This window comes from Hemitrygon akajei, chromosome 7, assembly GCF_048418815.1.
Source record: "Hemitrygon akajei chromosome 7, sHemAka1.3, whole genome shotgun sequence".
Lineage (NCBI taxonomy): Eukaryota > Metazoa > Chordata > Chondrichthyes > Myliobatiformes > Dasyatidae > Hemitrygon > Hemitrygon akajei.
Genome location: NC_133130.1, coordinates 121,914,769 through 121,929,322, shown reverse-complemented (window position 1 = coordinate 121,929,322; position 14,554 = coordinate 121,914,769). Strand labels below are relative to the sequence as shown.

At 40.6% G+C, this 14,554-nt stretch overlaps 1 protein-coding gene across 2 annotated transcripts in view; it reads left to right on the top strand.

The window, feature by feature from the left end:
- Positions 1 to 14,554, top strand: part of pi4kab (phosphatidylinositol 4-kinase, catalytic, alpha b) — a 326,669-nt gene that overhangs the window by 148,301 nt on the left and 163,814 nt on the right. The window contains exons 20-26 of one of the 2 annotated variants that reach the window (XM_073051866.1): positions 3,965 to 4,073; positions 4,374 to 4,388; positions 5,628 to 5,764; positions 7,291 to 7,424; positions 7,517 to 7,599; positions 12,948 to 13,018; positions 14,130 to 14,254. In XM_073051866.1, the coding sequence (XP_072907967.1) occupies positions 3,965 to 4,073; positions 4,374 to 4,388; positions 5,628 to 5,764; positions 7,291 to 7,424; positions 7,517 to 7,599; positions 12,948 to 13,018; positions 14,130 to 14,254 (674 nt within the window). The remainder of the gene's footprint in view (positions 1 to 3,964; positions 4,074 to 4,373; positions 4,389 to 5,627; positions 5,765 to 7,290; positions 7,425 to 7,516; positions 7,600 to 12,947; positions 13,019 to 14,129; positions 14,255 to 14,554) is intronic. The other variant, XM_073051867.1, reaches the window with a different exon arrangement.

Here is a 14,554-nt window from a genome sequence, read left to right as displayed (position 1 = left end):
CGTAATGTTCATGGGCTCAATATCCATTCAAATTTGATGTTCCTGAATGTTGAGGAGGCTGCTGTACCATCTCCCGAATGGCAGCAATGAGAAAAGGACATGTCTTTGTGATGGGAGTCCTTCACGATGGTTGCTGCCTGTTTGAGGCATTGCCTTTTGAAGATGTCCTGGATGCTGGGGAGGCTCGTGCCCATGATGGAGATGCCTGTGACTGCAATTTTCTTCAGCTTTTCCCTATCCTTTTTTTGCAATTAATTTTTTATTTTGATATGGAGTGTTTTTTTGTTTCTAATTAATGTTCATTACAATGGGATGTTTTGGAATTGATTTTAAAAGAACAACTTTCAGGCTCTTGAACAAATGGGGACAACTGCACTCATTGAGATGTTCCCACAACCAATGATCTAATTTCAGGACTATTTATCTATTATCTCATGCTCTCATTATTAATTACTATTTATTTCTACTTGCATTTGCACAGTTTGTTGTCTTCTGTACTCTGGTTGATCTTTCATTGATCCTGTTATAGTTACTATTCTATAGATTTGCTGAGTATGCCCACAGGAAAATCAAACTCAGGGTTGTATGTTGTGACATATATGCACTTTAATAATAACATTTATTTTGAAGTTTTAAATTTTTAAGTTTTTTTGACAGTCATTTTATGTAGAAATTTTTTAAAAAGTCATGAGATAGTGTCCATCGGTTCATTATCCATTCAGAAATAGGATAGCAGAGGGGAAGAAGCTGTTCTTTGATTACTAAGTGTGTGCCGTCAGGCTCCTTGACAGTAGCGATGAGAAGAGGGCGTAAAAGGTCAGTACAACACAGGTGCAGACCCTTTGGCCCAGAGTATCTGTCCTGTCCATGATGCCAAATTAAGTGATACATGTGCCAAAACATGGTCTAAATCCCTCCAGTTTCTGCCTCTATTTGCCTCAAACCACAAACAAATAATTTTGAAATAAAATGGTCTTATGACCATTTTGAGAGCAATTTGCAGTGTTCTTCAATCAATATTAACAAAAATGTAGATTCTGTCTGGTTTGAATGGATACTTGGTGTTTATTAGTGAAAAATAAACAAAAGTTTTTATAATTTTCCCATTTGGCATCTGGGAATGTTTGTTTTTTAAAATTTCTGATCAGTTAAATTGAGTTCCAACTCACTTGCTGGGTTAATTGCTTATCACTACTTCCAAGGCCGCAGGATCTCGAGTGTTTTTCATAAACTTTGTATATAAAGTGGTTTAAAAGTGACTAATGCTGAGTTTACTTTGAGTGGGTGTGCTGACTTGGTTTTGGAAAGCTCCCAACAAACTCTGTGGTCTCCTTTAAACTGGTGTTAGCTGGGAAGAGATGAGATACAAGATGTAGTTGTATCTGTTGTAATGTTCTGAACACAAGAACAGATTTCTTTCCAGATGTACTCAATACAGTACTGTTCTGCTGGGAAATAAAAGTCATCATTCATTTAAAAATTTCAGTAACAATAAAGTCTTCTCTTACAACATCCATTGTGGAATAGGTGAAGAAGATAATGGTCAGATTTCACAGTTTAAAGTAAATTTTACATATTTGTCACCATATTCAACCCTGAGATTCATTTTCCTGTGGGCATACTCAGCAAATCTAAAGAATAATAACTATAACAGGATCAACGAAAGATCAACCAGAGTGCAGAAGACAACAAACTGTGCAAATACAAATATAAATAAATAGCAATAGATAATGAGAACATGAGATAATGAAAGAAAATGAGATCATTCATTGTGGAATCATCTCAAAGGATGGGCAAGTGAGTGCAGTTATCCCCTTTTGCTCAAGAGCCTGATGTTTGAGGGGTAGTAAGCTGTTCGGGAACCCAGTGGTGTGAGTCCTGAGGGTCTTGTACCTTCTACCTGATGGCAGCAGTGAGAGGAGAGCACGACCTGGGTGCTGGGGATCTCTGATGATGGATGCTGCTTTCCTACGACAGCATTTCATGTTGATGTGCTCAATGAGCTCAATGTGCCCAATATGTATCCATTACATACCAGGCTGAATCCGCTACCTTTTGTAAGATTTTCCATTGAAAGACATTTGGGTTTCCATTCCAGGCTGTGATGCAGCTATTCAATACACTCTCCACTGCACATCTATAGAGGTTTGTCAAAGTTTTAACACCCAGCAATTTAAAGTTGCTTACCCTTTCCACCTCTGCTCCTCTGATGAGGACTGGCTTGAGGACCTCTGGTTTCCATCTCTTGAAGTCTATAATTAGTTCCTTGGTCTTGCTGAGATCAGGTGAGAAGTTGTTGTTGTGGCACTACTCAGCGAAATTTTCAATCTCCCTCATATATGCTGATTCATCACCACCTTGATTTGGCCTCCAACAGTGAACATGAATATGGCATAGGAGCTGTGCTTAGCCACACAGCCATAGGTGTAAAGTGAGTAGAGCAGGAGGCTAAGCTCACAGCCCTGCGGTGCACTGTAGAAGAGGTGGAGGAGGATGATGACCAGATTACATGAAATACTGTCGTAGGAAAGTAGGATCCATCATCAGGGATCCCCAGCACCCAGGCCATGCTCTCCTCTCACTGCTGCCATCAGGTGGAAGGAACAAGAGCCTCAGAACTCACACCACCAGGTTCAGGAGCAGTTACTACCCCTCAAACATCGGGCTCTTGAACCAGCGGGGGTACCTTCACTCAACTTTTCTTGCCCCATCATTGAAATGTTCCCATAATCAATGGAGTCACTTTCAATGACTCTTCATCTCATATTCTTGATATTTATTGCTTATTTATTAGTATTATTGTTATTTCTTTTTTTCTAATGTATTTACATTGTTTATTGCACATTAGCTGTTTGTCCCATTGAGTGGGGTCTTTCATTGATTCTATTAGCCTTCTCAGATTTAATGAGAATACTCACAAGAAAATGAATCTCTGGGTTGTATATGGTTACATATATGTACTTGGCTAGTAAATTTACTTTGAACCTTGATATAAAAATATAGTACTGTGCAAAAGACTTAGGCACATATACAGTATCTTGCTTGGATACCTAAGATTTTTGCACAGTACTGTAGAAATTTATGTATTGTATTACACTGTACTGCAAAAAAAAAAACAACTTTCATGACATATGTGAGTGATGATAAACCTGATTCTGATATGGGTCTCTATTGTGGACTGAGAGTGGGAAGGGGGCAGGGAGAGGGGAATCTTTTTGGGAAAAGCGGAAGGGAGAGGGAAAAGGGTTGGAAGCATCAGAGAAATATTCCATCATTATCAATAAACCAATTGTTTGGAATCAAACAAGCTTGGCTGGTGTCTCAGGGCTGGGTGTGTCTGCACCTACACTGCACCCCGCCCCTGGCACTCCTTCTCTGCCACCTGTCCCACACCCTTCCTACGGTGCTCCACTCTTGCCATTCCCAACATCCTTTGCTCCCGCCAGATTTATAACCTCCCTCCGCTCCACATTGACAAATATAGTATTGTGCAAAAGTCCTAGCAGCCTAGTTATATACATATATGTGACTAAGACTTCTGCACAGTATTGGAAGTCCATTAAGTGACACTTGGCTGTTTATAAGACTGACTGGAAGTAATGAAGTAATGGTGGAGTTAGTGTGTGGAGGTATTGATCAGCTTTACTGTTTTTGGGGAAATAACTGTTTTTGAATCTGGTGGTCCTGGTGTGGGTGTTACGTAGCCTCCCCCCGGATGGGAGTGGGGCAGACAGTCTGTATGAAGGATGGGTGTGATCTTTCATGATGTTACTGATCCTATCCTGGCACCTTTCTGTATATGTGCCCTTGATGGTGGGTAGGCTAGTGCTGGTGATGCATTGTACCAGTAGAGCCTTCCTGTCCAGCACAGTGCAGTTTCTGTACCAAGCAGTGATGCAGCATGTTAGGGTAAATGGTGTGTAAATTTGCCGGTGTCTGTAGTCATGCAGGTTTTATTTTGCAGCTGACCAGACGCTTGCCGCCGATCAAGGATGCTAAACCCAGGCTACAGAAACTGTTCCGTGACTTTTGGCTCTACTCTGTCGTGATGGGATTTGCCGTGGAAGGTTCAGGTACCTACCAACTAGTTTACTTGGGTTGTTGTCATTTTGTTATTCCGGAAGCATTGTTTTTTAAGAATCTGGAATTTGAAGTTTCTGCTGCCATGCTGGCCTTTGAGGCCTGAACTGTCACTGCAGCCTGACGGACATTGTTTATAGAAATACAATTTAACTGTGGGGTTTGAAGAAATCTCAACCGTATAATGGTCTTTTTTAAAAATTCATTTGTTCTTTCCCTCTTGCTGTCTCATTCTTTCTTTTACAACTTCATTCCTTCTGTTTCTCTTCTGTCGGTCTGTCTCACCTCTGAAGCCTCAAGTCAGTCAGGTGAAGTATTGCCTTGTTAAATAGAGCAATGGTTTTAACTGCTATCATGCTTGGACCGTAAGGGGAGCATGATGCGCACCAGTAGAACATTCTAGTAAAATATTCACTCTCATTGGGGCCATAAATTGCTTTTCTTACCTATTAACAAAAATCATAAGATTTGCTTTAGCCTACATCGCTTACCTCATGTAATTTTACCTGTTTGCTCTGATGTACAAAAGCACTATTCCTTCTTAATTAATGTCAATAAACTTTATCCAGCAGTTTTTTTTCTCCTCACTATTGTGGAATATGCTTGGGGAAACAAAAGAGGCAGGATTTAATTTTGTGAGGAGCAGATCAAGTCACGTGATTTCACAAATGCGAATTATAAGTGAGCATGTAGATCACATAAATCGAAAGATTTCACAATGCATGTTGGTTATTTGGTGCTGCACAATTTTTGATTTTGGTGATTCTTGATAAATAGTCACTGAAAAGCAAAATAATTGATCTACGCATTTGGAATCTGCAATGGACTCACAGGATCAGGCAGCTTCTGGAAGGGGAAACTGAGTTCATGTTCTGGTCAAGTACCTTTCATCAGAGCTAGGGACAGAGAGATAAGTAGTAGCTTACACTCAGTGGCCATTTTATTAGATACAGGAGTGGAAAGCTGGTGTGATTTTCTGCCTCTTCAAGCTTTGACATGTGCATTCAGAGATGCTCCTCTGCATACCACTGCTGTAACTCATGGTTATTTGAGTTACTGTCATCTTCCTGTCAGCTGGAGCCAGTCTGGCCAATCTCCTCTGACCGCTGTCATTAACAAATCATTTTCATCCACATCTTTCTGTTTTTCGCACCATTCTCTATAAACTCTAGAGACTGTCGTGGTTGAAAATCCCAGTAGGTCAGAAGTTGCAGAGATACTCAAACCACACCATTTGGCACCAACAATCATTACACAGTTAAAATGACTTGGATCACATTTCTTCCCCATTCTAATGATTGGTCTGAACAACAATTGAACCTCTTGGCCGTGTCTGCATACTTTTATGCATTATGTTGCTGCCACATGATTGGCTGAATAGATATTTATTTTAACGAGCAGGTGTACCTAATAAAATGGCCACTGAATGTATATTCTTTTATTTGGAAGGTGTGGTAGTCCTCCACTAGGCCCTTCTTAGGCTCAGAAGTGGTATAAGATCCCTGTATAGCTGATGGTGATAATGTTGGCTGCTTGTGTTCCTCCAGGACTCTGGCCAGAGGAGTGGTATGAAGGAGTGTGTGAAATAGCCACTAAGTCCCCACTACTGACTTTTCCTGGAGGAGAGCCTTTGCGCTCTGAACTGCAGTATAACTCTGCTCTGAAGAATGACACTGTGTCACCGGTAAGAACATCTACTACACACATAAAGGTTTCACTAATTCAATAGGACTCCCAAGCGGACTAGAATATAAGAACAATGATATGTTGCTGAGACTGTAAAATGCGTTGGGATCAATTAAGATATTGGGATCAATTTTGGGCTGTGTTTTTAGGATTTGATAGCCCTGGAGAGTATGCAGAGGAGATTTGTAAGAATAATCCTGGGAATAAAAGGCTCTGGGCCAAAACTTGATGTGGTTCAGAAGTATGGTGTATGGTGTACATAATTTCATTGAAACCTACCAATTACAGCAAGCCATAGATAGAGTGGACATGGCAAGGATATTTCCATTAATAGAAGAGTCTATAAGACCAGAGTGCACAGCCTCAGAATAAAGGGATATCTCCTTCGAACTGAGACAAGGAACTTCTTCAGTGGTGAATCTGTGAAATTTGTTACCACGGGCAGCTGTGGAGCCAAATCATTGGGTGTATTTAAGGCAGGTATTGATAGATTCTTGATTGGTAAAGGGTGTGAGGGGATGATTCTTTAGCTCCTCCTTGACAGTCGTAGTGAGAAGTGGGTAAGGGTCCTTAATGATGGATAGTGCTTTCTCGAAACATCACCTTTTGATGATGTACTCGATGGCATCTGCCAGGTTTGACCTGAATCTTTTCGCCTATGTTCAACTTGCTATCTTAGTGTCAAGAACTACAAGACCATAAGACAAGGAGCAGAACTGGGCCATTTGATTGGCCCACCTGGTCTGTTCTGCCATTCCAACATTGCTGATTTATTATCTGTCTCATCCCCATTCTCCTGCCTTCTCCCCATAACCTCTGTTTTAAATACACCCCAAGAAATGGCTTAGCCATCTATGGCAATGAGTTGCTTAATTTCACCACCATCTGGATGTAGAAATTCCTCTTTATCTCTTTGTAAAGGGATGTCCTTCTGGTCTGAAAATGTGCCCTCTACTCCTAGACTCCCCCATTATAGGAAGCATTCTCTCCACATCCACTCTATTTAGGCCTTTCAATCTTCAATGAGAACTGCCCATCCCCTTCATTCTTCTAAACTCCAGTGAGTATGCACCCAGAGCCTTCAAATGCTCCTCATGCATTAGCACTTACATTTCTGTGATCAGTCTCATGAACCTCCCCTGGACCCTCTCCAATGCCAGCACATTCATTCTTAGATAAGGGCCCAAAACTGCTCACAATACTCCAAGTGCAGTATGACCAGTGCCTTATAAAGCTTCAACATTACATCCTTGCTTTTGTATTCTAGTCCTCTTGAAATAAATGCTAACATTGCATTTGCCTTCTTCACCACCGACTCAACCTGCAAGTTAACCATTAGGGATTCCTGCATGAGGACTCCCACATTCCTTTGCACCTATGATTTCTGAGTTAGCTCCCCGTTTACCCTTTTTGCCTTTTATCAAAGTGCATGACCATACACTTCCCCAGGCTGTATTTCATCTGCCACTTCTTTGCCCCCTCTCTGAATCTGTTCCAATAACTAATATTATTTGTTTTCAATAGGCTGAACTGAATGAATTAAGAAGTACCATCATAAATCTTCTAGATCCTCCTCCGGAAGTCTCGGCTCTCATTAATAAGCTGGATTTTGCGATGTCTACCTATCTACTTTCTGTGTACCGTCTGGAATACATGAGGTCTGAAAGGCATAAACGTCTGGTGCAAGTATGTTTTTCTACCACTGTGCTGCTTAGTATGGTTCTTTACAAGCTTGCATATTGATTTGCAGGGTATCCCGCTCAACGGATCAGGACCGTTTTCAAGTTATGTTTCGCTATTTGGAGGACAAGGCTATTCAGAAAGATAAAGCAGGTAATCATTTAAAGTTTAGATCACACTGGACATGTGTTTTGAAAGCGTTACTCCCTCAGAATTTTTTCTTTGTTTATGATAGGCCTCTTGAAGTTGAACACAAATATAATCTCAGACTACTTGTATCACGTTAGGAATTTGGAGAAACAAGAAATTAATTTTTAATGAATATAATGCATTCAATTACATAACAGTGCTGATGCTTTACAATAATTCAACTAAGCTAAAAATGTTTTGTTGATGATTTTCGTTTGTACTCAGTGTTCCAGGCTTCTCGCTTAATTGTGCAATAATAATCAACCAGCATTGATAGATTCCAGATGTCCTTACACTGTTTCTCCATGACTGCAATGTCCTGGTGAAACCTTTCACCATGCCTGTTACTGAGAGTGTCAAGATTTGCAAGGAAGAAGTCTAAATGGGAATGCAGAAAATGAATCTTTTGTGACATGTTGCACTTCATGGTTTTGTATGCTTGAAGCATGTTATCAACCAGCTGCACATACTTTGGTGTCTGTAGTTGCCAAGAAATTTTTCAACAACATCCTTGAATGCCTTCCATGTGATTTTCTCTGGTCCCATTAGAAGTTCTTCAAATTGCCTGTCATTGATGACCTGTTTGATTTGAAGATCAATAGAAATGCCTTCCTTAATCTTTTATTCTGACTAGAATTATGAATTGAAATAACAAATATAGGTGATTTGAAAAAATGGTGTGAGATAGGAAAATTTCATTATGATTTTTATGATCAGCAGTCCAAAATCCAAAAGATACACCCAAAAGTATAGAGGAAACAAAATCTTTGTATCTTTGTTGTCTGGTGTTATTAGTCAGATGTGTGCTCTCTAATCTGGTACATCATTGTTGCTGATCTATTAAGCTCACTGCTTAACAGAAGTTGGCTCCCACTGCCCAGTACCTTTCGACTGTGTAACAAGATCTCTCTGAACTTGGAGCAGATCTTAAATACGAGAGTCTGCAGATGCTGGAAATCCAGAGTAGTACACACAACATGCAAGGGATCTCAGCAAGCCAGGCAGCGTCTGTGGAAAGGAATACACCATCGAAATTTCTGGCCAAAATCCTTCCATCAGGACTGGAAAGGAAGGGGGAAGAACCCAGAATAAGAAGGTTGGGTTTGGGGGGGCAGGGGGAGAGGTCAAGCAAGGAGGTGATAGGTGAAGCCGTGGGGGAGGGGGGATGAAGTGAGGGTGTGATGAGTGGAAAATGCTAAGGACCGGAGAAGAAGGAATCTGATTGGAAAGGAGCGTGGATCATGGGAGGAAGGGAAGATGGGAGGGATCACAGGGAGGTGATAGGTAGGTGAGGAGAAGAGAGGAACCAAAGTAGAGAATAGAAGAAGTGAAAAGGGGAGGGTAAAATACCAAGTGTTAGAGGAATCGATGTTCATGCTTCATGCCATCAGATTGGAGCAGATTTTGGTGTTTCGTGCATGAATGTTCAGTCAATTTCTGTCTTGTTATTTAACACAAGATGACGTTAAGTTTTGTTTAGTCCCAGAATAACACATGAGAAAGCCACTCAGCCCCTCAAGCTTTCCTTGACATACAGTGTCATTGTGATTGGTCGACCTCTGCCAGTTCCATGTAGCTCTCTTACAAAAATGTCATAAATAAAAAATTTCACAGCATATGTCAGTGATAATAATTGTACCTGATTCTGATTCTGGAGCGTATTTGCTTCCACTTCAAATACCCCTATTAGAGAATGATAGGACACAGAAGTGAACAAAGGGGTCTGGAATGTAGATCCGTAATTTCTTGGAAGGGGTCTTACAGTTACATAGAGTCAATAAGAGAGCTTATGACATATTGGCCTTCATAAATCAAAGTGTTCAGTACAGGAATTGGGATGTTATGTTAGAGTTGTATAAGATATTGGTGAGGTCAACCCTGAAGTGCTGTGTACAGATATGGTCATGTACCTTCAGGAAAGATATCGATAAGCTTGAAAGAGAGAAGAGAAAATTTACAATAATGTTGCTAGGACTTAAGGACCTGAATTGTGGGGAACGGTTGAATAGATTAGGACTTTATTCACTGGAGCGTAGGAGAGGGAGGGAAGATCTTACAGAGATGTACAAAGGGAACGAGCTACCCCTATTCCAGGAGAGACCAATATCCTTGTGGGTAGATTTGCTAGTGCTGTTTGGGAGGATTTAAACTAATTTGGCGATGGGGATGGGAACCAGAGTGATCGGGTTGAGGATAGGGATGTTGGTTTACAAGCCGAGATATTCTCTAGTGAGACTGTCAGGAAGGACAGGCAGATGGGATGGGTTGCAGTGTATAAGGGGTCAAAATTTAAATGGGTGACAAATACAAGACTGAAGATGGCATATTTGAATACACACACTGTACGGAATAAGGTAGATGATCATGTAGCACAGTTAGAGATTGCAGATATGATGTTGTGGTTATCACTGAGTCATGGCTGAAAGACAATTGTAGTTGGAAACATAACGTCCAAGGACACACCATCTATCGAAAGGACAGGTAGAGGAGGAGGACTGGCTCTGCTGGTAAAAAATTATTTCAGATCTTTAGAAAGAGGTGACGTAGGATCGGAAGATGTAGAATCTTTGTGGGTAGAGTTAAGAATCTGCAAGGGTAAGAAGAAGACCCTGATAGGAGTTATTTACAGGTCTCCAAACAGTGTAGCCAGGTTGTGGTCTGCAAATTACAATGGGAGACTGAAAAAGCATGTCAAAAAGGCAATATTATGTTGGTTATGGGGGATTTCAATATGCAGATCGATTTGGAAAATCATGTTGATGTTGGATTCCCTAAAGTTGGGTCAGAGTAGATGTAGATGTACAGATTTATGGTAAAAGATGAAATATTTAAGGGGAACATGAGGGGGGAACTTCTTCATTTAGAGGGTGTTTGGTGTGGAACAAGTTGCTGATGGAAGTGGTGGATTCAGTTTCTATTTCAACATTTAAGCGAAGTTTGGATAGGTGCATGGAGGGAAAGGTATGATGGTCTATGGTCTGGGTGCTGGTCGATGGGACAAGGCAGAATACAAGTTTGGCATGGACTACATGGGCCAAAAGGCCTGTTTCTGTGTAGTAGAGCTCTGTGACTAAGGGTTGTTCATCATCATAAGGTGCAATGTGTTTTTTGTCAGTTATGGAATAAAGCATATATTGGGTATCAAAGTTCAAAGTGCATTTTATTATCAAAGTATGTATACTTTATACAATCTTGAGATTTATCTCCTTACAGGCAGACAAAAATCAAAGAAACCCAATACAACCCATTAAAATCAAAAGCAGACTATCCAAACATCCAGTGTGCAGAGAGAGAGAATAACAAATTGTTCAAACAGCATTCAGAACTGAAGTTCACAATGCCAGACATCACTGCAGCTGATCTAGACGTCCACTAGTTGCGGGTCATAGCCTCAGTTCAGCACAGAGACGAGTAAGCTCCACAGAGCAGCAAGCTGAACTGTCCTGTCTCTTGGCTCCAACCCCGACACCGCAACCATTTCAATCTGGCCCAGCATTAAATCATCCAAATTTTGGGCTGTTCCTCACCCATGGGCTCAGGCTCTGTTGCCTCAATATGGTCAGTGCCGGACCTTTCTAAGTTGGCTCAGCTCTTAAATCAAAGTACATATATGTCACCATATATAACACTAAGATTTGTTTTCTTGCAGGCATACTCAAATCCATAATAGAATAATAATCATAAGAGAATCAATGAAAGACTTTACCAACATGAGTATTCAACCAAATATGGAGACAGTTCAAAGAGATTCCCTAGGCTAACTCCTGGAATGAGATGGTAGTCCTATCACCAGCAGATAAGAAATTAGAACAATATTCTTTAGAGTTTAGAAAAATGAGGGGTGATCACACTGAACCATGTATGAGGCAATGGGGACATGACAGGATTGACGTCAACATATTACCACTAGAGAGAGAATCTGAAAAGAATGTCCGTTGTTGCAAGGGCAGTTGTTGAAAACCAAGTTGAATGGGAAGATTTTGTTCAGAGGGTGGTGAATTTCCTGATATTTCAATCGAGGACTGTACAAACTCACTTCTTAGGGTCACAGAGTCACAAAGCACTGAAACAGGCTCCTCCAGCCCTTCTTGTCTGTGCCAAAGCTTTCACATATTCGTACTCATGTCCTTAAATTCTGGCAGCATTCTTTTAAATTTACTTTGGACTCTTTAAAAACTTACTGATATTTTTCTTTTACGTACAGTACTGTGTAAAAGTCATAAGCACATGTAAAAAAATCTGTAAAGCAGAGATGCTTTCAAAAATAATGAAAAGTTAAATATCAAAAAAATGACTATAAAGAGCAGTAAACAGTAAAAAATCTAAATCAAATCAATATGCCTTTAAAACTGCATCAATTCTCTTATGTAGACTGTCATGCAGTTTTATAAGAAAATCGGCTGGTATGTTGTTCCACGCATCTTGGAGAACTTGACACAGTTCTTCTGTAGACTTTATAAGACCATTAGACCACAAAACTTAGGCTGTTTCACTTCCTTCTGTCTCCGTAGGTAATTCCAGATAGTGATGAAGTTGAGATCAGGACTCTGGAGGCCATACCATTTGGAACCATATAGAAAATCGGAGGCACCTAAAACTTTTGCACAGTACCGTACATGACAAGAACTGCACACAAAATTCCCAATTAGGCCTCACCAATGTTTTATACAATTTCAACATAACATCCTAATTCCCTTAATCAATACTTGGATTTAGGAAGGCCTTGATAGATCTACCCGAAGGGCCTGTTTCCATGTTGTATTGTTCTATGACATTTTATTTGTTCATTATGTGCCATGTGGGCAGTCATTATCTTTACACAGTCATGATTGTTCTTGGCAGATTTTTCTACAGAAGTGGTTTGCCGTTGCCTTCTTCTGAGTAGTGTCTTTACAAGACGGGTGGCCCCAACCATTATCAATACTCTCAGAGATTGTCTGCCTGGCATCAGTGGTCACATAACCTGGACCAAGATATGCACCAGCTGCTCATACGATATTCCACCATCTGCTCTCACGGCTTCATGTGATCTTGATCAGGGGCCTAAGCCCCTTGCCCAAGGGTGATCTGCAGGCTAATGGAGGGAAGGAATGCCTTTGGTAGAGACATATCTCCACCCTGCCACCCCAATATGCTTATTAGATGAGAACTTTATTAATCGTATACAGCTCTTCTCTGAGAGGTACCCAGTTTAGTCCTGGACCCAGCTTTCTGTGTGACCCCTTAGCCCGAACATCAAGGCAACTTGTGTGGTAAGTTCACTCTCCGAGTCTCACTCATTGGACTAACTTCTTTTTCCATCTGTTTCACAGGCATGATGCAGTGTGTGATTGCAGTAGCTGATAAAGTGTTTGAGGTTTTCCTTGCAGTTATGGCGGACAAGGTACCACGCATTTTACTTGAAATCATTCACTGGAATCACCTTAAAGCATGGGTTCCCAATCTGGGGTCCATGGACCCCTTTGGTTAATCGTAGGGGTCCATGGCATAAAAAAGGTTGGGAAGCCCTGCCCGAAAGCATTTTCAATGTACTTGTAACTCATGTTACATGAGCTGAGACACATTGTCCCTCATGTATCGAGAATAGTTGAGCCAGTCCAGGCTTTTCTCTTGGGAGTGAAGGAGTATATTTGATAGAGATGTACTGTACATCCTTTGCACTGTACTGTAGTAATTTTATGTGTTGCACTGTACTGCTGCCACAAAAAAAGCAACTTTCATGACATATGTGAGTAATGATAAACCTGATTCTGATCTGGGTCTCTATTGTGGACTGAGAGTGGGAAGGGGACAGGGAGAGGGGAATCATGGTTGGGAAAAGGGGAAGGGAGAGGGGAGGAAGCATGAAGCACATGAGAGACATTCTGTAATGATCAATAAACCAATTGTTTGGAATCAACTGACCTTGCCTGGTGTCTTAGGGTTAGGTGTGTCTGCACCTGTGGCATCCCCACACCCCTGACACTCCTTCTCTGCCACCTGTCCCACTCCCCTCTCCCATGCTCCACCCTCACCTTTCCCAACATCCTTTGCTCCCACCAGATCTGCAAACTCACTCTCCACTCCACATTGACAAATACAGTACTGTGCAGAAGTCTTATATGCCTAAGACTTTTACACAGTATTATACAAGATGATAAGAGGCATAAATTGAGTGGATATCCAGCGACCTTTTCCCAAGATGGAATTGGCTAACATGAGAGGATTGGAGGAAAGTATAGGAGGGATGGCAGATGTAAGCTCTTTACACACAGAGTGGTGAGTGAATGTATTACCCTACCAGAAGTGGTAGTAGAGTCCAGTATATTAGGGGTATTTAGGAACTTTTTGAATAGGTACATGGATGATAGAAAAATATGTATGTAGGAGGGAAGGTTTAATTTAATCTTAGAGTAAGTTAAAACATTGTGGGTCAAAAGGCCTGTACTATGCTGTAGTGTTCTCTTTTGTATGTAACTATTTATAATGTTTCTCACTGCTGTTGTCTTTATCAGCCCAAAACGAGGGAAAATGAGGAAGAGCTAGAGAAGCATGCACAGTTCCTGTTGGTGAATTTCAACCACGTTCACAAGAGAATTCGAAGGGTTGCTGACAAGTTTTTATCCGGCTTGGTGGATAAGTACGTCACAAAATTAACTTTGATGGCTTTAAAACTGATATTGATTTGCATTGTTGCATTTGCATTGTTGAAACCACAAGTATTTTGAGGTTTCTGTTTATATATCTATTTATTTATTCATTTGTTTAATAAATAATGTATTTATTTATTTGTTTATTTATTTATTTATTTAGGTAGATAGATATACGTCAGAATCAGGCTTAATATCACTGGCATATGTCATGAAAGTTGTTTTTATGTCAGCAATACATTGGAATACTTAATAACAAAAACTGTAAATTACAGTGTGTGAGTGTGTAT